General features: G+C 56.1%; 2 protein-coding genes across 5 annotated transcripts in view; one reads left to right on the forward strand and one right to left on the reverse strand.

Moving 5' to 3' along the window:
- The window catches only part of TBCD (tubulin folding cofactor D), a 165,362-nt gene extending 142,588 nt beyond the window's left edge, over nucleotides 1-22,774 (forward strand). For 2 of the 3 annotated variants that reach the window (XM_057714659.1, XM_057714660.1), the window contains 14 exons: nucleotides 1,361-1,479; nucleotides 2,561-2,652; nucleotides 3,338-3,478; nucleotides 6,554-6,637; nucleotides 7,187-7,345; nucleotides 7,424-7,562; nucleotides 8,746-8,867; nucleotides 11,476-11,553; nucleotides 14,481-14,570; nucleotides 14,968-15,055; nucleotides 16,535-16,641; nucleotides 18,216-18,287; nucleotides 18,914-18,998; nucleotides 22,639-22,774. In XM_057714659.1, coding sequence (XP_057570642.1) covers nucleotides 1,361-1,479; nucleotides 2,561-2,652; nucleotides 3,338-3,478; nucleotides 6,554-6,637; nucleotides 7,187-7,345; nucleotides 7,424-7,562; nucleotides 8,746-8,867; nucleotides 11,476-11,553; nucleotides 14,481-14,570; nucleotides 14,968-15,055; nucleotides 16,535-16,641; nucleotides 18,216-18,287; nucleotides 18,914-18,998; nucleotides 22,639-22,653 — 1,391 coding nt within the window. In that variant the 3' untranslated portion in view covers nucleotides 22,654-22,774. The remainder of the gene's footprint in view (nucleotides 1-1,360; nucleotides 1,480-2,560; nucleotides 2,653-3,337; nucleotides 3,479-6,553; nucleotides 6,638-7,186; nucleotides 7,346-7,423; nucleotides 7,563-8,745; nucleotides 8,868-11,475; nucleotides 11,554-14,480; nucleotides 14,571-14,967; nucleotides 15,056-16,534; nucleotides 16,642-18,215; nucleotides 18,288-18,913; nucleotides 18,999-22,638) is intronic. The other variant, XM_057714661.1, reaches the window with a different exon arrangement.
- An 85-nt stretch (nucleotides 22,775-22,859) lies between these two features.
- Nucleotides 22,860-25,102, reverse strand: part of B3GNTL1 (UDP-GlcNAc:betaGal beta-1,3-N-acetylglucosaminyltransferase like 1) — a 117,583-nt gene continuing 115,340 nt past the window's right edge. Inside the window, exons 13-14 of one of the 2 annotated variants that reach the window (XR_009049930.1) lie at nucleotides 24,522-24,646; nucleotides 22,860-24,160 (exon numbers count right to left, since the gene is read on the reverse strand). The gene's annotated coding sequence lies outside the window, so the exon portion shown is untranslated. Of the gene's footprint in view, nucleotides 24,647-25,102 lie in introns of both variants that reach the window. The other variant, XM_057714669.1, reaches the window with a different exon arrangement.

Raw genomic sequence — 25,102 nt, forward strand, 5'->3', positions numbered from 1 at the left:
CCGGTTTGCAAGGCAGAAATAGAGACACAGATGTAGAGAACAAACATGGACACCAAGTGGGGAAAGCGGGAAGGGTTGGGGGGGTAATGAATTGGGAGATTGGGATACCAAATTGTACACTATAAATATATGCAGTTTATTGTAAAAAATTAAAAAATAAAAAGTTAAAAAAAAATAAAACGCATGGAAGTGCACGTGGGTTATATACAAACACTGTGTGCGCCATTTTATACAAGGGACTTGCGCATCCATGGAATTTGGTTCCTTTGGGGGGTCCTGAAACCAGTCCCCCTTGGATATCGAGGGACTACTGTAATGTTACTTTACATTAAATTGGGATGATCAAGTCATATTTTACCTTTTGCATAAGACGAGGGTAACGTCATGTCACTCTGACTATGAAAAGAAAGGACATTCTGAAATTAACATGTTGTGTTAAAACTCAAGTGAATTGTAAAGAAGATTTTCATGCCACTTCTGAAGTGTGTTATTGTAAGTTCCACCAAAGATGTCACTTTAGTGTATGTACAAGTAGAATTCCAGTTTCCTTTCCTATCCTAATGTGTGAGGATGTAAGGTTTTCACATTCACATTACAGAAGTCCTGCTTTGTTGAAATGTAAGCAGTGATAACAAGAATCTCTTTGGTTGTGGTAGGTAACAGAGTGAGGGTGTCTGGCCTTTCTTGACCTTTCCAGCTGCGTTTTCAGGGAACAGATCTGGTTTTTCCACTTCACTTCCTAGAATTCTTGACTCACGCCCTGGCCTTTCAGTGCCCCCTTTCCCATTTCTCCCTCTCACAACCTCTGTTCCAGTTACTCTCCAGTTCCCATGACTGGCTTTTCCTGTGTGGGAAGGTCTGTGTTCCCAGCCCTGTGCTCTCACTCAGCCTGGCTGACTGCTCTGCCTGTTTCTGCCCGACCAGCTGTGGGTGTCTTGTGCGCCGCGGCCCCTGCACCCCTGCAGTGCGGAGCACCAAGCTTGGGGGTCCCGCTTGGAACCCCGTTTGCTCTCAGTCTTTGAGGAGGTAATCCTCATTTCTGCAGGAGGTGTTTGTGTTCTTAGTGAATGAAAAATGAAAATTTGACTATGTTGGCTACTGTTAAAACCCTCCTGGCTTTATCTTCCCAGGAGTGAAGTCATGTATTAAGATTGCTTACAAAAACCTTAAAACCAGCTAATAAAAACTCTTGGCTTCAATCTGTTTAGATTTACACCACTTTGAAAATACGTCTGCTTTAGGAGCCTCAGTAGCTCCTCCCTTCTTCCTTCAGCCCTGTTTGCTTATGCTCTGGGATGTACGTGAAGAGAGTGTCTTGTGGATAATGGATAACAGGGGTCACCCTCTGGTTCCTTTTCAGAGGAGCTGGTAAAGCAGTACCTCGCCGAACTTCAGAGCCCTGAGGAGATGACTCGCTGTGGCTGCGCCCTGGCCTTGGGCGCCCTGCCGGCCTTCATCCTGAAGGGCCGGCTCCGGCAGGTGAGGCTGGCCCGAGCGTGGCGGGGCGTCATGGGAGACCAAACATGTGGGCAGGGTCTGCGGGTGGAAGGAATTCCTGAAAGCCATCATGTGTGTCTGTAAGAAAGGGGACAGGAGCACCGAGGGCCGTGAATGGTCTGTGAGAACCTGGTTACCATTCTGGCCTGAAGGAGACTAGGGAGAGCCAACTCCCAGGCTGGGGAGGGAGCTGCGGCCTGCGTGGAAACATACTTGGCCTTTACCTGTCTGTGGTGCATCACGCAGCATTTTCTGCATGAGAATGGATGTCTCCTCCCTCATCTGGAAATGCAGGCCTCCCCTGTGACCACGGTGATGGGCGCTGGGTCTCGCACCCCAGGACTCCTCCTTGGGGAGCTGCCCTTTCTCCCCAGCACTGGGCCCTGTGTTTCTGGCCTGGCCCGGGAGGTGGGGGGTCTGCTTGCCCTTAAGCTCTGCCACCTTGGCCTGTCTCTCTAACATCAGTTATGGTCCTACAGCCCGCCTCCCAGGTGTCGCTGCTGCCAGGTGCTTGGCACACACGTGCCCCTCACCTGTGTCACCTTCCCCTGCCCAGGACATCTTGGAATCTGAGGCACTAGACCAGCTTACATGCTGAGACAGGGGACAGAACATCCAAAACCTACTCTGGGGCTTATCCACTTGAAACAACTGGCTTTTAGAACAGAACTGTCTTTTCGAGAAGTAACTGTCGAAGATGCGAGAAGCCAGGCGCTTTGTGTGCCGTGTGCTTGAGCTCCAAGCAGGGGCAGAAGCGAACGGCTGACCTTAAGTGCAGGGTCTTGCCCTGGAGGAGGAGGCAGATCTGCAGAGACTGCTTGGGCGCCGGGGGGTGGGGAGGAGGTGGGGGGAGCAGTGGGAGCCCAGCAATGGGAAGGGCTGGAGGTAGGACCGCTGCCCCACACTGTGTGTTCTTCAGGGCATGTGGCCCACCCGACAGCCCCCGGCCACGCTGTGCTGCATTCTGGGAACAGCAGGGCGCCAGGCCTGGTCTCCACTTGCATGGAGAGTACGTTCATCTTGAGGCCGACAGTTCTGTTTATGACTTGTCATTGCTTTTCAGGTTCTAGCAGGCTTGAGGGCCGTTACCCACATTTCTCCCGAGGACGTGAGCTTTGCTGAGTCCAGGCGGGACGCTTTGAAGGCAATTGCTAGGTGAGCCCCGCCGGTTTTCCTCCCCAAAGTTGCTGTTCTCTCAAAAGCCAGCGACCAAGCATGAAGGGATGTTCATGGCAGTTTGTGTGAGAAGCCCAGTCTCAGGAGCTGAATCTACTTTGAGGCAGACATTTTTTATTTTCTAGTTTCTTCTCTCTTCAGAGGATTGTCCAAAAACATTTCAGCTCATAGAGGATCATTACAGTTTTGTCATAATTATAACAAATATTAAACCCACTGCACACTTATCTCTGTGCTTTGGGGACATGGGACCTGCTCAGGGACTGGGGCTGAGCTTTGCGCTGGAGACCGTGGCCCCCAGGACGGTACATGTGGAGGGGACGCGGACGTCAGTCACACGTGTGCATGTCGGGAGGGGCTGCCCTTTCCCCGCGAGCCCGGGTGGAGCCCCTTCTGTGGGATGGCGGGGTAGCAGGGACCAGCCACCGACGGGCCCCTGCGCACCCTGGAAGTGTGGACACTAGAGATGTGGTCTGGAGGAGAACGTCACTCAGCATTACGTCAGGAGGAACCCAGGGGTTCTGAGCCTGCCTCCGAGGTTATGGGACTGTTCTGAGGCCATCCTGTCAGGAAAGGCACATCAGGCCAGAATGATGAGAAATACAAGAAAACTTGCATGGGATTCACAGACGTTAGCTATGTTTTCACACGTTTTTAATTTTAGGATTTGCCAGACTGTCGGTGTGAGAGCAGGAGGGACTCCAGACGAGGCTGTGTGCAGGGAGAACGTTTCCCAGATTTACTGCACGATGCTGGACTGTCTGAACGATTACACCACCGACAGCCGCGGGGACGTGGGAGCATGGTGAGGCGGTCGTCTTGTCCTCGTGCCCCTGTTCCTCTCAGGAGTGTCCTAACAGGGCCAGAGGTGGGGCGTTTATGCTGCAGCCCTGCCCAGCCTGGACCTTTCATTCGCAAGGGCAGCAGGGGTCTCTGTCCCCGTCTCTTCTGTGTGCATCCTCCTCTTGACTGAAAAAAAAAATTAACTTCATAAAATACAAATGTTGTGTTTCCCTCGTCTAAGCCCCAGTTGTGCGCTCTCAAGTTTTACCGAATAAAGTTCACGCAAGGCCCCCACGCAGCTGTTCAGAGCAAGAAGGACCTGAGGCCATTTTGGGGAAGGCGCGTAGGGAGCAGCGGGGTGGTTTTCCAGGGGTCCTGCTGCACACCCTTATCCTGGCTCCTGCCTGGTGGGAGACAGGACTTGAGGTGCACAGAGCTGTCTCGGGAGGACCTCCTCAGTTGCTTGTTGACCTGAAGGAGGCCTCTGTCACTGTCTGCCGCGCACAGGGAAGGGGCTGGTGCCACGGTGCTCGGAGCCCTGCCTGGATTTGTCAGAATTTCTCTCCTTTCCAAGGTTTTGAAAAGTACTTTTCTATTTACTAGAAATAAGAAACCAAGTTGCCATTTTGGAGAGGCTGAGAAGTTCTCCTGCAACTTATGCTGGAAGCTCTTCTACGTGTTTTTATTCACATTCTCTCCTTCAAAACCCCGTGTAAATGTGCTTTGTGATGAGGGGCTCACTGTGGGCCAAGCACGGGGAGAAAGTGGTTTGCTTGTCTATTATAATGATGGGAAGAGAAGTTAGCTTTAATTTTGTCTTGTATTTTCACTAGTAGCGTTTCTGGTTGGGTTTTCCCCCTTTTCTGTGTCTGCTGGCCTTTCTGCCTTTTCACCCACTGGGTGTGTTCCCTTTCCTCACCTGCTGCTTTCCTTTCCTTCTGCTTGTCCTGAGACGGCATTTGGGGCATGGCCTCTATGGGGGTCTGAGGACCGTGCGTGTGTCTGCACAGAGCATCTAGAGCTGGACAGAACCCAGGGGTCCTCCCAGGTGGTGGGAGCACGGGGGCTCTCAAGGGGACCACCGCACCTCCCCGGGCCGTGTCCTCGGGGAGGCCCCAGCCCAGCCACCTGAGCCCTTTGTTTCCCCATCCTCCGTGGGACAAGGGCCACGGGATCTGTGTGGGTGACGATGCTCTGACTAGCTCGGGCTCACGTGTCCGCCCTGGACGCTGGGCCACTCTTCCTGCTTCTTTGCGTGGCGTGTGACTTAGAGCAGATCCTCGACACCGGGAGGGTTCTGTTGAGGATGCTCTGGTTCTGCTTCATCCTTCCAGAGGGTGCTGATGGCGTTGCAGCAGGCAGAGAGCCTGCTTTGAATACAGTGCCGTGGTCTCCACCTCACCTGATGTGGGCGGCCGCTTTTCTGTCTGCTGCCTGGTGGCGTTGTGGGCAGTGCTCCTCCACGGACGTGTGGGCCCCTTCTCAGGCCCCTTTAAGGGGAGCCCTTCACTTCCTGCCCTTGGTTGCACAGTTCAGACCAGAAGGGCAGTGGGTTTTCATTGGTGTTGTCGCTGCCACCGTGGCTGCCCCCAGAGTACGCAGAACATAAAGTGAATAGAGGAGGCTCAGCCAGTGCTGTGCACGTGGTGCCTTCAGAGGAAGTCCCCTCTGTGCGTCCTTAATTCCAGAGATTTATCTGAGTTCTGCAGTGTTGGGTTCTTTTCCAGAGATCCTAATTCTCTGTAGGAGGTTATCTTTTTTAATTTCCTGTAGAAAGTCTTCATCTTTTTCATTTGTTTTCCATCTTTTTGGTTTTTTTTCTTCAGCGTGTTCCTCGTGGTTACTGTAAAGACAGGCCAATCACCCATGTCACCCATGGGTCTCTTTCTGTCATCTTCTCTCATTATTTTAACACTTGGTCTACTTTTTTGTTTTTAAACATTCCTTATAACTTTTAACTAAATCCAGAAATTGTGAGTTCAAAATTGCAGGGATTTGGGGTTGTGTAATTTCCTTGCAGCAAGATTTAAGTTTCCTTTTGTCAGGCCCCCTATTGTGCGGGTGGGTCACCTGCTGTCCTCAGGGCTGGGCTTGGCTGGCCCTTCTCCTGTCCACACTGTAGCCCTGACTGAGGGGCTTCCCGGGGCCCTCCTCCTGCACGTGTGTCCTCCCAGCTGCCGGCTCTGGGGTTTGGGACCCTCACCCTGTGCTTGCCCAGTTAGGAGCTGGTGAGGGCCCTGGGGGCGTGTGCAGCCTTTGGCCCCTCCTGTTCGCCCGCGCCGGCCTTTCCCTGTGGGTGCTGAGAGTCCACAGGGGATGCTCTGTCCTTCCTCCCGCCCTGTGCCCTGCCCTCACCCTGGCACCTCCAAAGGGTCGTGTGTGTGTGCAGAGCAGCCGCTGGCTGGTGGCTGTGTTGGTGTCCGAGCCTGCCCAGCTCCCTCAGCCCCAGCCTGTGTCCGGCTCGTGCCTCTGAGGACCCCACACCTGCACTCGTGCTCTGCCTGCTGGGCCTCCCCAGGGCCAGGGCCTCTGTCCAGGCAGCGCGGGCTGTCTCCCGTGTGGTGCTCCCTCCTTGGTGGGAGGGTGGGCGCCCCGGGCGCATAGGACCTACTGGCCCTGGCGACGTGGGGCAGTGTCTGTGGTCCCTGTAGCTGGGTCCAGACCTGGGCTGGGTGTTCTTTGTCCCACGTTTAAAATGATGCTTTCACTCTGGAGTTCGGCCAGCAACAATATGAGCTTCTCTACATACAAAAGCCAAAAAGCCCTTAAGAGTTTTTCTGCTGGGAAGAACTGTAGAGTGGGTATATTTTGCGTTGAAAGGTTGATGAGAAAATGAGCACTGTTTCTGTATGTGTGCTTGTGAGAGAGTTTGCTGGGACCTGGCCCTCAGTCTTCAGGTGTCAAACAGACGTCTTTGTTCAGGGTAACGTGTGAGAGAAACATTTCTCAAGGAAAGGCTGCCAGTGGCCTTTGTCGAGCCCCTACATGTTTCTTGCCCTGGGTTGAGGGTGTCTGAACCCGACCCTGAAGAGTGGCTGATGGTCACGTAGCACCTGGGGCAGGAAGCTGGCTCTTCACCCCCTCCTTGTCTCTGCAGGGTCCGCGAGGCCGCCATGACGAGTCTGATGGACCTGACTCTTCTGCTGGGGAGGGACGAGCCAGAGCTGATCGAGGCCCCAGTGTGAGTCTGTTCTCCCTGCTGCGTGGAGAGGGTCTGCCTGGGGCCTCCCTTCTGACACCACAGCCCCTGCTCCTGGCTAGGCCTCCCTTAGGGTTCAGGCCTGTTGGAGGACAGCCAGCTTCTCAGCCCAGGGCCCCTGTGCCAAGTGCCTGCTGCCGCTGGAGACTGGCCATCCTGTCCCCCATTGGTTCCCTGGACACTGGGCTGCCGCTGGGCATCTTGCTGGCCCGGGGTCACTTTGCCCTCTCTGTTGCTCTTGTTGCCGAGGCCCCTGAGGAGAGCGGGGCCTCAAGGTCCCCCCCATCCCCCAACTTCCTCCTCTGGCTGCAGGCGCCCTGTCCTCCCATTTCTTTCCCCTCTTTCCCGTAGGCCTGTCCTCCCATCTCTTTCCCCTTCTTTCCGGTAGCGCTATCAGTCTTCACTGCTTCCACTCTAGACCTCCCACTTAGGCTTCTGGGGTGGCAGATCCCATTCCAACCTGCAGCCAAGGGGGCGCATGTGCCGGCTCTTGTGTTCCAGCCGAGCTAACCCTGCGCTCTGGGCTTGCAGGTGCCGGCGGGTCATGTGCTGCTTAGCCCAGCAGGCGAGTGAGAAGATCGACCGGTTCCGTGCACACGCGGCCCGTGTTTTCCTAGCGCTGCTCCACTGGGACGGCCCCGCCATCCCCCATGTGCCTCACCGGCAGGAGCTGGAGAGGCTCTTCCCCAGGTACTAGGGCCAAGTTCCCGGTGGGACAGCTCTGTTTCCAGTGGGGTGGTCCTTCCAGCTCACGCTCCTATTTTGCAGGTCCACCGTGGCCTCTGTGAACTGGGGGGCGCCGTCACAAGCCTTCCCTCGCGTCGCCCAGCTCCTGGGGCTGCCTGCCTACCGCTACCACGTGCTGCTGGGGCTGGCCGTGTCCGTGGGAGGCCTGACCGAGTCCACGGTGAGCAGGCGTCTCAGTGGGCATCCCCGAGAGGGAGCGCTGCTTCCTTCCTCCCTCCCTCCCTCCCTCCCTTCCTTCCTCCCTTCCTCCCTTCCTCCCTTCCTCCCTCCCTCCCTTCCTTCCTCCCTCCCTCCCTTCCTTCCTTCCGGAACCTCTGCTGGGGTTCAGCGTGCCTGTGGGGTGCACGGGGCAGGCGCTCCTCCTTACCCAGCGGAGGGCGTGTGGGGCAGGAGCTCAGCTGCAGGTGCACGGGGCTCCCGAGCTCCCTGGCTTTTTCTCGGGCCTCGGTTCACCCTCCCTGCACATCAAGTGCCCCGCGGTCCCCAGCCTGTCCCTCCAGGCTCCTCTTCCTGTGTGTGTGTTTTCTTGGTGGTTCACTGTCTCCATTCTGTTGTGTTGTCGCCCCTGTGGGGGCCCCTCCCTCTCCCTCTCGCCCGCCCCCTGCCCTGAGCCCTGAGTTGGTATTTCCTGAATTTGTGGACTCGTGGTTTTCATCACTTCTGGAAAATTCTCTGCTCTCCTCGTTCCTGCCCACAGTCTGTCCTCTTCGCCTTCATGCTGCTTTTCGAGTTACTACAGTTTCTGCAGTTTGGTGTAGTCTGCTCGTTCCCTCCCACTGTTGCATTTTTGGGGTTTCAGTAATCATATCTTCCCTTACTGTTCAGTTTGTTGTGAAATCTGCCTCTCGTGCGTTTTCGCTGCACGCTCAGCTTTGTGAGTGCATTTTTCTTTCATAATTAACACATGCTGTCCTCTCAGATTCTGTGTCCTATGATGCAGTGTCTGCTGGCGGAGGGAGGCCTGCCTCTGCTTCCTCGCTCCGCTGACCCCTTCCCGAGGACTCGCCAGCCGGGCGCTGGCTGTGCGACGGTGTTTGTTGTTAACCTGAGGGGGGGCGCCTCTGCCGCTGCTCCCCAGCAGCGGTGGGCGCCACATGCCAGGCATCTAAGGGGTCCTTCTTCCACATTTAGCGACGGTGCGGGAGGGCCTGGGTCGTGCTGCTGCCTCCAGAGCTGCGTTTCTGTTTCGGGTGTCTGCACGTGGCCGCGCTCACGCCTGGTCTCGACAGGCTCTGCGGGATCCTTGCGCTCTAGTTTCTCGTCTGTCTCCACGGCCAGCCCTGGGGCAGGCGGTGCTGGGAGTGGGGTGGTCTTGTCCTCCTTACCAGAATGCTGTGTTGCAGGTCAGGTACTCAACACAGGGCCTCTTTGAGTACATGAAGGGAATTCAGAACGACCCTTGGGCCCTGAAGGACTTCAGTGGGACCCTTCTGCAGGTCTTTGAGGATAACCTTCTGAATGACAGGTGAGTGGCAGAGCTCTTCACAGTGGTTTCTCGGATCCCCAGGGTCTCATTTCCCAGCAGGGTTTTGAGGGGAGGAAGGGTGGGCACAGTCAGGCAAGGGCGTGACCAGAGCACACATATCTGGATCTAGCTGTCACCACTCGGGCCCCTCGCAGCCTGCACTCTGGGCCGGCTGCATACATTGTAAATAAAGTGACAGAGGCTGTGGCCCGGAGAATTCACGTGACTCTAGCCTGTGGTCGCACATGCTGACATGTCATGACCACTGTTCAGACACATGGTTCACACACAGCCACGATCACTGAAAAGATGAGATCTCTGCCTGCCAGGATTGGAATGTGCCCTGTTTTCTAAATGTTTTTCCTATAGCATTTTTTTTTAAAGATAACATTTTATTTTTTATAAATTTATTTATTTATTGGCTGTGTTGGGTCTTTTTTGCTGTGTGCGGGCTTTCTTTTTAGTTGCAGTGAGTTGGGGCTACTCTTCATTGTGGTGCACGGGCTCCTCATTGCCATGGCTTCTCTTGTTGCAGAGCATGGGCTCTAGGCACGCAGGCTTCAGTAGTTGTGGCACATGGGCTCAGTAGTTGTGGCTCACGGGCTCTAAAGCACAGGCTCAATAGTTGTGGCATATGTGCTTAGTTGCTCTGTGGCACGTGGGATCTTCCTGGATCAGGGATCAAACCTGTGTCCCCTGCATTGGCAGGCGGATTCTCAACCACTGCGCCACCTAGGAAGCCCTGCTGTAGCATTTTGTTAACTGCTTTTCCAAGAAGATGGAGTGTAGACCCAAAAGCCCTGACCTCAGAATTGGGGGTGTTGCCTGCACCTTCTGAGAGGGCTGTTCCTGGGCTGAGTTCTCAGCTATTCCCGGGGCATCTGGGACCCTAGTCATCACAGCATGGCTGCAGGTCCCCTCATGCAGGCCCTTGTCCTGTCCCGGGGACCCACAGACAGCTCTTAGCAAATAGGAACTCAGCCCAGTGCTCTTGGCTCTTCCCGTGAGCAGCTCTATGGAGGCTGCACATAACGAGATGCATGTAAAGTGTACAGTCTGAGAAGTTCTGACTCATGTCAACAACCATGAAACAATCAAGACACTGAGCACATCTGTCACCCACAGTTGCCTCCTGCCCCTCCTAACCCCACCCCAGTCCCTAGTGGCCCCCCAGCCCCAAGGCAACCCCTGATCTGCCTTCTGTCACCGCAGCGTAGTTGGCATTTTCCAGGACATCACGTAAGTGAGGTTGTGCAGTGTGTGCCCTTTTAGTGCCTGGCTTCTCGCATCCAGCATGTTTCTTTTAGAGTCACCCTTTTCCATGCTGGGTGGTGTTCTGTTGTGTGGTGACATCACAGTCTGTTCACCTGTGGGTGGGCATCCGGTTGTTTCCAGGTTGAGGCAGTTGCAGGTGAAGCTGTGACGAACGTTCACGCACAAGCCTTTGTGTGGACGTGTCTTTCCTTTGCCCTTGGGTGGATGCTGAGGAGTAGACTGGCTGGGATCACGGGGCAGGTGAATATTTAAAACTGCCTGTTTTCTGAAGTGGCCACACCGTTTCCTACTCTTGTCCCACTCATGGCATCTTGATTCTGGGTGCCCATGTCCTCACCACAGCTGATGTGGTCAGTCCTTTCATTTTAGCCAGTCCGACGGGGCGTGGTGTCTCGTGGCTGTAATTCGAGTTTCCCTTCTGACTGAGGGTGCCGGGCATCTTCTTGGGCTCTTGTGTGCTGTCTGCATAGCCTCTTTGGTCAGATGTCTGTTCAGATCTTTTGCCCATTTTTTAAGTAGGTGCCTCTTTTTTCCCTTGCTGCTGGGTTTCGAGATTATCTTATACATACTGGACAAGTCCTTTGTGAGATGTGATTTGCAGCTGTTTCCTCCCAGCCTCTAGCTAATGTTCCACACTCTTAACAGTCTCTCTGTTAAGAATAAATATTTTACATTTTGATAAACTTGTTTGTCCGTTTGTTCTTTTATAGATTGTGCTTTTTGTGTCATATCTAAGAAATTTCTGCCGAACTCAAGGCTACAAAGACCTTCTCTTAGGTTTTCTCCTGGACGTTTCACAGTTCGAGTGTTCCACTCAGACCTCAGGTCCATTCTGGGTTGGTTTGTGTGCGACGCGAGCTACAGGTCCAGGTCCGTGTCCTGGTTCTGCCTGTGGACGCCCAGTTGCTCCACATGTGGGAGAGACTGACCTTCCCACTGTGTTGCTTTTGTGTCACCGTCAGAAGTTGTGACTGTGCAGCCCAGTTTGGGACTTTTCTGTTCCTTGACATATTTGCTTGTCTTCACACCAGGGTCACACGGTTTTGATCACTTGCACTTTGCCACAATTATGTAAATTAAGCAGTGCTAGTCCTCCAGCTTTGTCCTTTCTTCCCATAGCTGTTTGAGCTTTTCTTCATCCTGTGTGTTTCCATATAGACTGTAGGATTGGCTTGTCGTTTTCTGCACACGTCCTGCCAGGATTCTGGTTGGGGTTGAGTTGACCGCCATCCAGGGAAAGCCCTCAACCCAGCAGCACTGAGTATCCCACGTGCCCAGGTCTCCCCTTCCGCTGTGTTCTGACACTTGGCGTCTCACACGTCTCCTCCCCCAGGGTGTCTGTGCCTCTGCTAAAAACGCTGGATCAGATGCTGGCCAACAGATGCTTTGACATCTTCACCACCGAGGAGAAGTAAGTGTTCGTTGTTTTCTGTGTTCAGTGCTGCTTTACTGGTTACTCCTTGTAGCTCTCCTTTTAGAGAACAGTTGATCAGATCCAGAGGTCAGACTTCGAGGAGACAGTTTTCTAGTGCGTTCAGGGTCAGTTTTTGTACACAGTGCAAGTGCCACCAAGAAGCATTGGCTGCTCCTGCGTGGAGTAGGGGCCCCTGCTGTCCAGGCGGAAACAGAGCACTGAGGCATCCCTCTGACGGGGGCCTGCCGTCCGTTCCGCTGTGGATGGTGGGCAGGATGCGTGGGGATTGCAGAAGGCCTGTGATGGTCACGGTGCTGGGATCTGGTCCAGGTGGAGGGCCCACCCCAGACAGCAGGGCCGCGGGGAGGCCGGGGGGGTGTGGGTACAGGGAGCAGGTCTGAGAGGCGGCTTCCCTCCCCTGCAGTGCTCAGGGCTCCTCGGCCGCCGCGCACAGGCACGTGGCCGCCCATCCGTCGGGCTCCCTGTCCGTGGCTCTGGTGCCCTGGGGTTAATTTTCTCCCGCTTCTCAGGTCTCTGCTCTTGGCCATTTGATCTCAGAGCTTCCTGCTCAGCTGGTGGTGACAGTCGTTGTGTGTTATCTTCCTGGGGGTTCTTCCCCAGCCTGGGACAGTGTCCTTGCACTGACCAGGGCTTGAGTGAATCTTTGGGGGCCCTCTGCCCTGCAAACCGTGGCAAACCGAAAACTCAGGGTGGCACCAGGTTCTGCCCAGGTCCCTTCTGTGTCCCCTCTGCGTCCCCTCCGCCGGCAGGAAGCTGGGCAGTTGCAGACTTACCTCCTTTGCCTCCCAGGCCTCAGTGGTCACCGTCCTTTGCAGCCTGCTATCCTGTGAGTTTAGTTCACATTTAGTTTTTCCAGGTGGGAGTGGATCTAGTCCCTGTTGCTCCATCTTTGCCGAGACTCAGGTGCTCTTTTAACTGAATACCATCAAAGGCGTTTCCCCTCTGATCTGCTGATGGTGCATCACAGCGTTTCTTATCCTACCGTCAGAGCGACCTTTGCGTTCCTGGGGTACGCCCGCTGGCTGTGGGATGCGATCCTTGTGTACACTGCACGACTGTGCTTACTGAATACTCTGTTTCAGATCTTAACCTATTTTCCTGGTTTGAAAATTTCAAAATAAAATGGTAGGAGAAAGCAGTGCCCCAAGTGTCAGGCTCACCTCCTGCAGATGGGGGGCCATGGGCACTCCAGCTGCTGCTGCTGGAAGGGAGTCTCGGGGTCCAGGGGTGGGGGCACTGCCTTAGAGGAGAGACGCAAGCCGGGGAGCTGGAGAGAGCGGTGGGCGTGTTGCTGGAAACGACCAGGTTGCTGGCAGATCAGTGTGGGTGTGAGGGGATGAGGCAGCCGAGGGTGACTGCGGGCTTCCTGGACTGGCCACTGCAAGAGGGCAGTGGTTCTCAGACAGGAAGGCTGGATGGAGCAGGTGTGGACCAGAGAGGCCTGGAGGTCCAGTTGGAAGGCTCTTCTAAGCAGGTCAGAGTGCTGTAACAGAGATACCACAGCCCGGGCGGTTAAACACCAGAAACACCTTCCTCCCAGGACTGGAGGCTGGATGTCCAAGATCAGCAGAGGGACGTGCTCTTACTGTGTGTTCCTCTGGCAGAGAGACCACCTCTTGTGTTGCCTCTCAGCAGGGCACTGATCCCACCGTGGGCTCCACGTCGTGTTCTGTTCACCTCCTAACAGCCTCAGGTTTTGGATTAGAGATTCAGCATAGGAATTCTGGGGACACAAACGTTCAGGTCATAGCAGAGATGTTTGGTTTAAGTTGCCTATTAGATCTTGTCCAGAGGAGATGGATCTTCAAGGTTGGAACTTGATGGAAAGTCCTCAGAAAGCGGATGGTGTTTGATCCCATGAGGTCACAAGGGGGCCAGGTGTGTAGACGTGAAGGGCTGTGGCAGAGTTTAGGGTTGCCGCACTGTTAGGGCGACAGGGAGCAGAGGAGAAGCAGACCTACCAGGAAGAAGGTGAGTCAGAGGAGCAGTCACAGCAGGGCATCGATAATGTGTGCCAAGCGGTCACGTAGGCTGAGGACGGGGCAACTGCGGCCCTCAGCCACATAATGGTCCCTTGGTCCCCGACAAGCATTTCAAGGAGCTGTGGGGAGAAGCTGGACAGATCAGGGAGGGGTGGGGCTGGAGGGGCAGGTGGGCTGAGAGGACAGTGGTGCCACGTGGACGGCAGGTGGAGGGGTGCCGGTGGGGGGCTGAGGTCTCCTTTGGTCTGGGAGGACAGGAGAGTTTCCCTGGGACCATTTCGGGTCAGGGGAGCTGCTGTCACAGGCTGACCCTGAAATGGCCACTATGGGCGCTGCTTGCTGCCCGCCTGGGGCGGGAGGTCTGTCCTGCCCCCTCGTCTGGAGGTCTGGTGAGATGAGGCTCTGCCCCCGGCTGTGTCCCAGGTCACCTGGCCGGTCTCCAGCCAGTGGACAGGAAGAGGGAGTGTGGGGCCTCAGGCTGCTGTGCCTCAGCCCCCGTTGTGTGTCCAGCACTGGCCTGGCGCCACAGCTCCGCAGGAGAGAAGCGTGTTCACTTTGTGGGGACCCTCACTGGTCGTGGCCGCTGTGGCCCCGTGTGCTCCTCAGCCGAGCAGAGCTGGGGAGGACAGCTCCGGTCCCTCCCTGACCCTCCAAGGACCTGGGCCTGGTCACGATTCGGTCGTCCACCTTTGATCCTGGGTTGAACCTGGCGCCATCACAGCACGCGTCAGCTGGGCTCGCAGCAGGGAGGGGCTGTGGGGAAGGTGGTGTGTCGCGTGCATGAGATAGCGGGTGTCTGTCCCCTGCTATACTTGCCCTGGTGTTGGCGTAAGCTGGTGCGCGTCTTCTCCTCTTTGGGGGCGGCGCCATCGTCAGATGCTCCCTGGAAGCCCACCTCTGGGTCATTTGCTTTCCTTCCAGTCACCCCTTTTGTGTGAAGCTGCTTGCACTTTGTAAGGAAGAGATCAAGAAGTCCAAAGATGTCCAGAAACTGCGCTCCAGCATCGCAGTGTGAGTTGCAAGTAACTCACTGAGGCGGTAAAGGGAGGGGCCGGCCCAGCAGCTGCGAGTGCGGGGTTGGGGGTCTTCTGATGTCAGAGTGAGGCAGGGCGGCCCCGGTCGTGCCAGCGGGCACTGGGTCAGGCAGTGTCGTCGCAGAAAAAGACCCAGTTCGCCACACTCTGGAGATCCGGACGCTCCTACCCGCAGAGAGAAAGTGCACGCTGAACCCAGGGCCGCCTCCCTGCAGCGGGACAGCCCTGAGGCCTGGGGGCCACCCCAGGCAGCACCGGGGGGGCTTCTTGTCTCACACAGACCCGTGGGCCCCCCCCAGCGACGTGATGGTGTGGGGCATCCTGGCAGCCGGCTTGGGCGGGGTTCAGCTCACCAGAGTGTGGGGTCCCTGCAGGTTCTGTGGGCTGGTGCAGTTCCCCGGAGACGTGAGGAAGAAGGTCCTCCTGCAGCTGTTCCTCCTGCTCTGCCACCCGTTCCCCGTGGTGAGTGCCTGCAGCCCCAGGCCCCACCCAGGGCCAGCGTCCTCCCAGCCCACACATGGGTGCTAGGCTCTGATGCTTCCTGGGATTGGCGCAAGTGGATCTCGGAGGAGGGCGGGGCCGCGTCAGGGCGGGCGAGACATCCTGTGCGTCGTGGACACAGCAGCTGCAGTGTGATGGTTGAGCTTGGCCCCTGGGGGGCAAGTCCTGGGGCCAGGTGTGTCCCTGGAGCCCCAGGCAGTGGTTCTGGGCGCCAGGGAAACACCCCACTGAGTGGGACCCCTGTCCCGACATCCCGGCTGCAGGTGCACCTGGGGGCCCTGCTGGGGGCGGGGGGGGTGGTAATTTCCACCCTTCGGCTCTGGTTCAGGGGCTCCTGGAAGGTCCCAAGCTGAGCGGCTCCACCCACACTTGGGGTAACACCTACCCCACAGCCCCCACTCCAGGGTTGGTTTTCTAAGAAGTCTGTTCTTTTCCTTTGGCAGAAGAAATACTCTTCAGATAACCCAACTGTGATATTTTCCTAAAAAGCTAAAGTAATTCTAACGCTCCTCTAACACAGCTGTTTTCAAAGTGGGGTCGCTGGACACCTCCTTCCCCCCTTATCAGAAATGCAGATTCTTAGGCCCTGACCTACCAGCCGGGAACCCTGGGGGTGGGCCTGGGGATTCTGAGAGCACTTATTCCACGAAGCGAGTCCCCACCAGGCACAGCTAGGAAAGAAAGCAGGTGAGATGATTTCTCTAAGGTGCCAGTTTTTTGTTTTTGTTTTTGTTTTTTTTGTTTTTTTTTTACTCTTTGCCGGGTGCCCTTTATTTTTATTTTTTTTAATTTTATTTATTTATTATTTTTGGGGGGGTACACCAAGTTCAATCATCTGTTTTTATACACATATCCCTGTATTCCCTCCCTCCCTCGACTCCCCCCCCCCACCCTCCCTCGAGTCCCCCCCACCCTCCCCGTCCCAGTCCTCTAAGGCATCTTCCATCCTCAAGTTGAACTCCCTTTGTTATACAACAACTTCCCACTGGCTATCTACTTTACAGTTGGTAGTATATATATGTCTGTGCTACTCTCTTGCTTCGTCTCAGCTTCCCCTTCACCCCCGCCCCCTCCCAAACCTCGAGTTCTCCAGTCCATTCTCTGCATCTGCGCAGTTTTTAATGAAGCATTTCAGTTAGAACGACACAGCCTGGCCTGTTAGCAGCTCCTCCCCCAGGGCTGCTGGGGGACCGCAGGGGACGGAGCGGCCCTGGCGGAACGCACCTTGTGGTCACACGTCGGTTGTGGCCACAGTCTCCTGAGCCGGGGTCCAAGGTCAGCTCCTCTTAACCATCTGCCCAGACAGCCTTTCCTGTTTTACTTGGACTCTGGGCCCCTGGGATGTACCCGGCCCCGTGTCCCCACTTCCGGGCAGGGTCCTCTCAGCTCAGCTCTCTGTCGCGGGCCTTCCCCTCCCACCAACTCGCGCTGTCCCGCCAGATCCGGAAGCACACGGCCAGCGAGGTGTACGAGATGGTGCTGACCTACGACGTGGTGGCCATGGATGTCCTGGATGAGGTCATGGCTGTGCTCAGCGGCACGGCCTGGTGAGTGTGGGCTCTTGCCTTCTCCCGGGAGCGCAGCAGGTGTGGCACCGCCGTGAGCGGGACTCCCAGAGCCTGTTTGTGGTCCCTCCCAAAACCCTCCAGAGGGAAGAGGAAAGACGGGCTCCAGCCCTCGGCCTCAGCTCTGGTTTCATGAGGAGGCAGTGGTGTTCGTAACTGCCCTCTCCTCACCCACATGTCCGCATTTCTGTAGCTCAGGCTCACTCCCTCACCCACAAGGGGCTAGGCTGCCGGACAGGAGAGGAGGGGGCGCCTCCATGGGTATTTAGTTTAAAACGGAAGATTTTCAAAGTGAAATTATTTTTTCCCAAATACAGTTTTTGTAAGTGAAAAGCTGGGTTGTTCTGAGCACTGATGGATTAGAGGCTGACCTATTTCTCTGTGGTGCTTTTCCACTGATCGTGGCACGGCTCTGGGCGCTGCTGGGTGCTGGTGCGGCTGTTTCTGCAGTTCACGGGGATTGAAATCACTCGAGAACAGCAGTTCCTGCCCCACGAACCATAGAGTGAGAAATGCAGGGAAGTGTGCAGTGTGACAGGTAGTTTCTCCTTCCGTGGGGATGCACCACGTGTGTCAGCCGTGGCCCCTAAGGAGCGGAAGGGTGTTGAGTGGCTGCAGCAGGAGCGCCTGGGTCCAGACCTGTCTCAGAGGAGGGCTGTGCTCTCTGTGGGTGGAAAAGGCCACGCGTGAACAAGTTCAAAAACCAGACTGAGGGAACCAGGAAGAATAAGTTTCCCTCCCTCCCACCCCAGACACCCACTTCTCTCCCAGGCAGCCAGGGGCACCCCTTGTTCCAAGCTGCATCTCCAGGTTTGTTTTAGGCACAATTTCCTGCCATCGCTGTTGGCTCCTTGGCTCTCGATGGGTTTGGGTGGCAGGTTTGAAAGAGGGGTGTTGAGTGGGGGTGAGGGGGCTGATGGAGAAGCAGGGAAAGGGGTGGCCCGTGAGCACGGGTCCAGTGGGCGGCACCGAGCGGTGACGAGCACGGGAGTGACGCCTGTCCCGTTCCAGGCACCGCGTATACTCACGTGCACGCGTGCTCACACACGCGCGTACGCACACGGAGGCACTGGTACACGACCACTCTCCTCACCCCCGTTTTGGAGAGAGGACCAAAGTCTGGACGTTCTTTAGGTAGCCGCCCACTCACGCACCAGGGATGAGGGGCGCCCAGGACTGGGTTCCGCCAGGGTCAGTGCCCCCTGCTCACGCGGGAGAGGACGCGCGTAGCGTACTCACAGGCGCTTCCCTCAGCCGTGGCTTTCCCACCAGGGCTGAGTCCTGCACAGACCTCGCGCTGATGCAGCTCCAGCCCCTGGCCTGACGGCCAAGCTCCCCTGCTTGGACGCGAGTCACTGTGGCCTAAAGGACAGAAAAGGGCCTCTGGTTTTAGGGCCTTGTTGAGGTTTTCTAGGGAGACACTTGGCCTCCAGCAGGAGGGCGTTCTGGTGAACATCTTGCAGGCCCCTCGAAAATTCCAGAGCAGAAAATATGGCCTCAGGGGACGTGGATGCCTCTGCTCTGCGATGGGACACGTTTTTCTGTTATTTTGTCAGCTGTAAAAGCACGGAGGCACGTCCTACATCAGACTCTAAAGTAACCAGCTTGAAGAGGACAGTGAAGGGAGGGTGAGGTGAAACCACCAGCGCCCAGTGGGTCCCAGGGTCCCCCCTGAGTTCCCCACGCCTGCCTTCCTCCTGTCACAGTTCAGGGTGGAGAGGGGCCTCTTCCCCCATAATTTAATCCCTTTCTGTTAAAAAATTCCGGAGTATTTAAAGATAACTCATTTTTTCTTATTACAAAAAAACATGCCCAGTCTTCTTCATGGTGTGGCTAAATTTAATTTTTATTCTTAATGAAAGTTATAACAGCTTTAAAAGTCAAATAAAACTTGAAACTCATGGGATAAAACCTGTGTGCCAGCCCGCACGCCCCACTGTCTCAGCATCTCCTGTCGCCGGTCCCCGGGTTGGGCTGTTGGGGGGCCGAGTGCCCCTCGCAGGGCTCATCCTCTGCAGTTTCCCGAGAACGGGCTCAGGAGCGAAGCCTCGTGCAGGTGTCCCACCTGGGCCGGGCTCATCAGGGTGTAGGTTCTGGGGTGCGGCGTCCTTTTCCCTGATTTCTGCCTCGTCTCAGGTGCCTTGGGGTTTCTGCACTCCCGACAGGAAGTGTAGTGAGAGTCTCGAGATCTGGGCGGGTTTAACCCCGTGGACTGTTCTGCGGCTGACGCTGCTCTCTCCCTCCTCCTCCCCAGGGACGCAGAGCTCCCGGTCGTGAGAGCCCAGCGGAACCGCCTGTGTGACCTCCTGGGCGTGCCCAGACCTCAGCTGGTCCCCAAGGTAGCCACCTGCCCCCTCAGGTGGGGGGGACCTGGGGCCCCTTCTTTGTGAGGCCTCCAGGGAGCTCCTGTCTTGAGGTCTAGGGTCTGAAACGTGCCAAGCCAAGCTGCCTGCCTCACGTCCAATGCCGAGGTCCACACAGGGCCTGGGAGGCAGCCCTGGCAGGGCCGTGGGGCGGAGGCAGAGCCGAGGCCCCCGCTCTTCTCTCCCTGCGAGCCAGACCCCGTGCCCGTGGCCAGCTCCTCCCCGTGGGCCGAGCCCTGGGGGCGCCCCAAGCCGTGGGGCGGTGCTGCTGCTCCCCCAGGACCGGCCACGGCCGCGCGCCCCAGCCTCGCGTGCCCTCAGAGCAGCACAGCAGCCTTCCGCCGTGCCGGCTGTCCCCAGACGCTCGTCCCACTTGGGGACTCTGTCACCCTCGGGGTCTCCTGGGGCCTGCTGGCGTCTGCCTGCTGAGGTCGCCGTCCTCCGTGGTGTGTGTGGTGTATGCCCTGTGGTTGCCGTTTTCTGAGCTCAAGGGCCCCAAGCTGTTTCTTCCAGGTTTTGTGTCATTGGAGACTTGAGACAGTTGTGTGTGTTCTTGGCAGAGAGTCAGGACTCGGCTTCTCTTCAGTCTGTGGGACCCGCAGGAGCTGAAGTGGGTCACAGCAGCGCGGACGGTGATCCTAGGGAGTGGGCGTCCCCATCCGCAGTGTCCCTCTGGCCTTGGGTTTGAACCCTAGCTCTGGTGAGGCCGTTTGAACGTCCTGTTGAGGAAGGAGGTTCATGCAGACGTGTGTGACTGTTGTGGCACGTGGTCCAGGTCTCCACGCGCCCGGATGCCTGCCCTGACCACCCCCGATGTGTGACTCAGGCTGTTGGGGTTACCAGTTCCCGTTTCTGGTGGACTCACCTGCCAGAGGACTCATGCTGGGAAACGCTGAAGAGCAGATTCCACAATGACCGGTGCTCCCTGGCAGTGTGCGCGCTCAAGGCCGCGTGGCTGCTCTGGGATGTGGGCTTCCTGGTTTCTCTGGTGACGGAAGTGTGACCACCTTTTCTGAGATCTGAGCCATTTGGACATTGTCTTTCATTGCGTGCCAGATCTTTCACGTTCTCTCAGGGTTGTCTTTTTATACTATGTCTCCAGGGTCCTTGTTCTGGACGCACGTCCTGCAAACATTCCCTCCTCCAGGGACGGCCCTCTCGTCCTTAGACCTGGTGTCATCCTGTTTGGGGTATCTTGACCTCCTCCAGGGTTGACAGTCTCTGTTTTTTTCTAAAAGCTTTACTGTTTCACCTCCTACATTTGGCCTCACGATCTCTCTGACCCAGCTCCCTTCTGGCTGTGTTGAGTCATCAGGCCACACATGCGGCTCTGTTCTGGGATTGACTGTCCTCTGGGTGTCTCTGTCCGCCTGTGAGCCAGCCCAGCCCGTCCTACAGACACAGATGTAGGTCTCAGTCCTAGATGTGCAGGGATGGTCTGGGGTCTCACGCCGGGTCACGGCGCCCAGCTGCCTCGACCCTACGGGTCTTCTCTCCTCACGACTGTCTTCTCTTCTCGGCCACTGGGTTCCCACCACACCTGCGGGATCGACTTGTCAGTTCATGCTTCAGGAGTTTGGCCAAGGTTGCCTGCAGCCTGGAGATCGATTTGGCAAGAAGTGACGTCTCTGCTCTGACTCCTGATCGTGGACGTGGTGTGTTTATAGCTTTTGGAGCAGAGATGTTGCACATCTTTCTGTAATTGTCCCACAGTTCTTGGATATTCTCTTTTTCTCTGTTTTTTCTTTTTCCCCCATTTTTGTTTCTTTGCCTCTCAATTTGGGAAGTTTCTGTTGACCTGTCTTCTTGCAAGTTCACTGATTCTTTCCTTGGCCACATCTGGTGTTAGGATGAGCCCGTCAGAGGCATCTGTCTCAGTCACGGTGTTTGTGGTTTCTGGCCCTTCCGTCTCTGTGTACACGGCCCGCCTGGCCCTGCATGGCTTCCACTTTGTCCAGTAGAGTCCTCGGTGTACTAATCACAGTTGTTTCAAATTCCTGGTCTGATGGTTCCAGCGTCTCTGCCATTTCTGAGTCTGGTTCTGACATTTGCACTGTCTCTTCAGACTGCTGCTTCTTGCCTCCTGTTGTGTTGTGTACGTTTCTGTTGGAGGCCAGCCTTGTGGGAACAGCAGCCGAGTAACCAGAGCGTGAGCCGTCCGCTGCAGCAACGGGTCCTTGTCCCCACCCTCAGGGAGAGCACAGGAGGCTGTGGGTTCCCCGGAGACGGGCTCCAGACCCCTGTGCCCGCTCGCGCTCGGCCACCAGCTGTTTGTCCGTCACCATCTAAGTGTGTCTTTGGTCCACAGTCAGCTCCAGGGAAGCCGGTCAGGGCCGTGATTCTTCCGTCTCCTAGCTTTGGAGGGAGGGGGGCTCCGTTCTCTGGTGCGGCTGAGGAAAGTGATGGATTTTCAGGGTGTGTGTTTTCCTTCACGGCGCTGTGTGGGGCTCTCCAACCCTGCCTGGCTGTACTTTGCTGTCATCTTGTCCTGTCAGTTCTCGGGAAAATCTGTTTCTCTTTTTTTTCCTCAACTTCTGTGATGCATTTGAAGCTGTGTTACAGGTGCTTGTGTGTGTGTGTGTGACATCCCCCTGGCGGACTGACCATCAGTGGAAACATTCCTGTTTATCTGTGATGATGCTTCGTGCCTTGAAGTCTCCTTGGTTGATGTTAATAGAGCCACAGCAGAGTTTTTGATTAGTGTTTATGTAGTTTATCTTTTCTCGTTATTTCACTTTCAATTTCTGTGTGTTCCTACATTTAAATGTTTCTTATAAACGGTAGATAGGTCTTATCTCTTTTCAATCCAGTTTAACTGTTTTTGGTAATTGGAGTGTTTTGTCCACTTACGCTGGATGTGTGATTTTGGATTTCTTGGGTTAGTTTGCCATCTTTCCATTTTCTATTTGACCCTGTTTGTTTCTTTTCTCTTCTCTGGTCTTTGTTTGGGTTGGTTAATGACATTTTTCATCATTCCAGTTCCCCTCCTGTTAACCTCCTGCAGTTTTCCTGCCGTCCTGTTAGTGACTGCCTGTCAGGACGGCATTCCTCCCCGACGGACTGCAGTCAGGACGGGCGACACGGGGTCGGCGGGGGGTGGGGGAGGGTCTGACTGGGGCACCATTGCTTCCCAGGGCGTGGATAGTCATGGCCTGTCTTCCCGTTCAGCCACCTCTCTCTTCATTGTCCTTCGATTCTTCGCTGTGCTTTTAACTCTTCACGTGTTCTCCTTGTGGCTAAGTTATTTCTGAAGTGACGTCTTTCCCACCCCTGCCCCAGGCCGTACTAGTGTCTGCCTTGCCCGGCCCTCCTCTGGGGCCCCTACAGGATCCCCTCCGTCGCAGGGTGGGGGCAGGCTGAGCGTCGACTCTCCCGGCTTCCTAAGGAAACGTGCTTCCTGCATTTTTATTAGGAAAGTGTCGCACAGATAGATGAAGTTGAGGGGACAGTACAGTCACCCTCCCCACCTGCTCGCTGCCCAGAGGTTGTGTTGGCCACAGGGCTCCCGGCACATTCAGGAAAAAGGCACAGATGCAGCTTCCTGCAGGAAAACGGGCCCAGGGAGGGCTGGGGAGACAGCACTGACCGGCCTGACCCTGTCACGTGTCCTCCGCAGCCCGGCGTCCGCTGAGGCTGGTCCTGGGAGCTGAGCGCGCGTGTCCACCTGCCTGGCCAGGAGGAGGAGCCTGGGTGTGGTCAACACGGAGACCCGGATGGACGGTGGCCTGGCTCCTGCGTGTGAGGGACCTGGAGTTTGTCACCCAGAGGTGGCATTTCCTCACGTGTCCTGCACCCCAGTGACCTGGACGGTTGGTGCTTTTGTCCTAATCTTGAACCCACATCTTATAAAATCATGTGCTGAGCAGCTCTGTGTCTGTCTGTGTCTGACACCGGGGGGAGCTGGAACCAGAAGGGGTTGTCGGCTTTTGTCCACGTGGGCTGGCGCTCACGCTGGCCTGCCCAGAGGTCAGTGAGGCTGACGTGTATAAAGGTCCCCCACTTGAGCACCCGAGGGGCTGGTCTCAGAGCCCAGGGGTCGGGCCGCCTGCTGTGGGAGCTGTCGCAGGGCAGGTTCCTGGGGCCGTCCCTGCCCTTCCGCCTGCTGCTTCATGGGTTGAGGTCTGGATGCAGGAGAGATGTGGACGGGCAGGTCAGAACGTCTGCGGTGAAGTTGTTGGGCCATGGGCCCAGGACGGTGCTGCTGTGCCTGGGCCACGGGACAGACTGCCCCTCATGGGACATGTGCACGGTTGGGTCCATGGCTGGAGGCCGTGGTAGGCGTTGGGTGCCACCCTGAGACGTGTTTTTTTGCTGCCTTTGCTAAATGAGTTTCTTCTGCCCTAGTTGAGCCACTGGACGTGCCGGGAACACTGACCTTCCCTGAGAGTGGAAGCCCCTGTTAGGCTTATGTGCGGTTTTAACTTTGTGGATTGACTTTTACTTCATTCAGGCCCTAAAACATGCCTCCTCTTGAAAATAAGTAGAGAATTTTCCATTTTTGATGGAAGACTAGCCAGAAGCCTGTGGCTGGTGGATGTTGTCACACGGTCAGGAGTCCTGGATGGCCAGGTTCAGGCCATGTAAGGCCACGCTGGCAGGAAGGCTCCTACAGGGCGGCCACACGAGGCCCCACGTGTATCCGCGCAGCAGACGGAGCCCACAGAGCAGCACCTGGGCCTCGGCTGCGAAGACCAAGCAAAGAGCTCTTCAGGAGCAATAAAACGCAATGTTTTTAGCGTGATTTGAAAAACCACCACCAAGATTCCAAAGAAATAGCCTCTCAGACGTGGAGACAGGCCAGTTTACCACATCAATGAAACTATACCCTGAAGCAGTTCTCTCAGTGCTGGTTTAACTTTGAAACCTGAGGAAAACCAAGCCAGCCCACCAGCCAGCAGCATCCAGCCGCCCCGTACACCTTCAGCCACGTCAGATCCCGCTGGTCACCACCAGCTCTCACCAGGCGCTTGGTGGCTAGGAACCGTCTTCGCTTGGAGCCCACCTGGGTCCAGGTGACGAGTTTGTGGGGACTCCCGCCTCGTGGCTGACGACATGGCTGGAAGCAGATGACAGCAGAGGTGGACAGCGTGGAAAGCGGTGGTCTGAGGGTAGTCGGGGCGGACAGTGCTGGCTGCTGCCTGGTAGAGGGAACAGTCAGGAGACCCCTGAAGAGGGCAGAGAAGGGCACCCGTGGCCCCAGCGGGAGTGAGGTGGGTGAGTCTCGAGAGCAGCAAGGAGCCTCATGCCTGGAACAGGATGTGCGAGGGCAGCGGTGGGGCTGTGACATCCCAGACACAGGGAACCCTCCCACTGAACAGGGCCGTGGAGCCCCCAGGATCCAAGTCTGCTGAGCCCTGGAGGCTGGTTGGGAAGTGTGGTTGTGACAGCAAAAGGCCCAGGGTCACATCTAGTAGGAGACCCCCCATACAGTTGGGGCCCTACGTAGCCATACCCTCCACAGCAGGGAGAGTGAGAACTAGGTCCCCCCAAGGAGCACACCTGTCTTGGTCTCTGCCCAGTGCTGCGGAAGGACATGTGGTCACACTGGCCCTCCGGCCAGCGGTGCTGATAGACACTGGGCAGAAGAGGCGAACAAAACCCTCTCTGGAAGGATGCAGAGAGTCCTACAGAGAGAGAAGAACAAATGAATTCAGTTTTGAGAAGAGTTGGAAATTATCAAAAAGAGATTCAGGGAATAAAGGCTCAATGGATGAAATTAAACCACCTGAACACGGCTGAAGAGCGAATTGGGGAACTGGAAGATTTGAAGGAATTTTATCCAGAAAAACAACTGGAAAACATGAAAGCAAAGTCAAGAGACACCAGAGAGCCTGCCCTGTGTGCACTTGGGGTCTCAGGAGGCAGTGCCACATACTTGGCGATAGAAGCCCAGCAACATCCCAAACAGGACAGGCTGAGAACTGCACAAGTGCTGGGAGACCAGGTGGTCTGGGCAGGTGCCCCACTTGGATGGCAACAGGGGACTTAACATTGGAATGAGATCCTCATTGAGCTGAGAGAAAACTTGCCTTGGTTGGACTGAACCTAGTACAGCCGTCATTCAGGGAAGAACAAAATAG

This window comes from Hippopotamus amphibius, chromosome 17, assembly GCF_030028045.1.
Source record: "Hippopotamus amphibius kiboko isolate mHipAmp2 chromosome 17, mHipAmp2.hap2, whole genome shotgun sequence".
In the NCBI taxonomy this organism is placed as follows: domain Eukaryota; kingdom Metazoa; phylum Chordata; class Mammalia; order Artiodactyla; family Hippopotamidae; genus Hippopotamus; species Hippopotamus amphibius.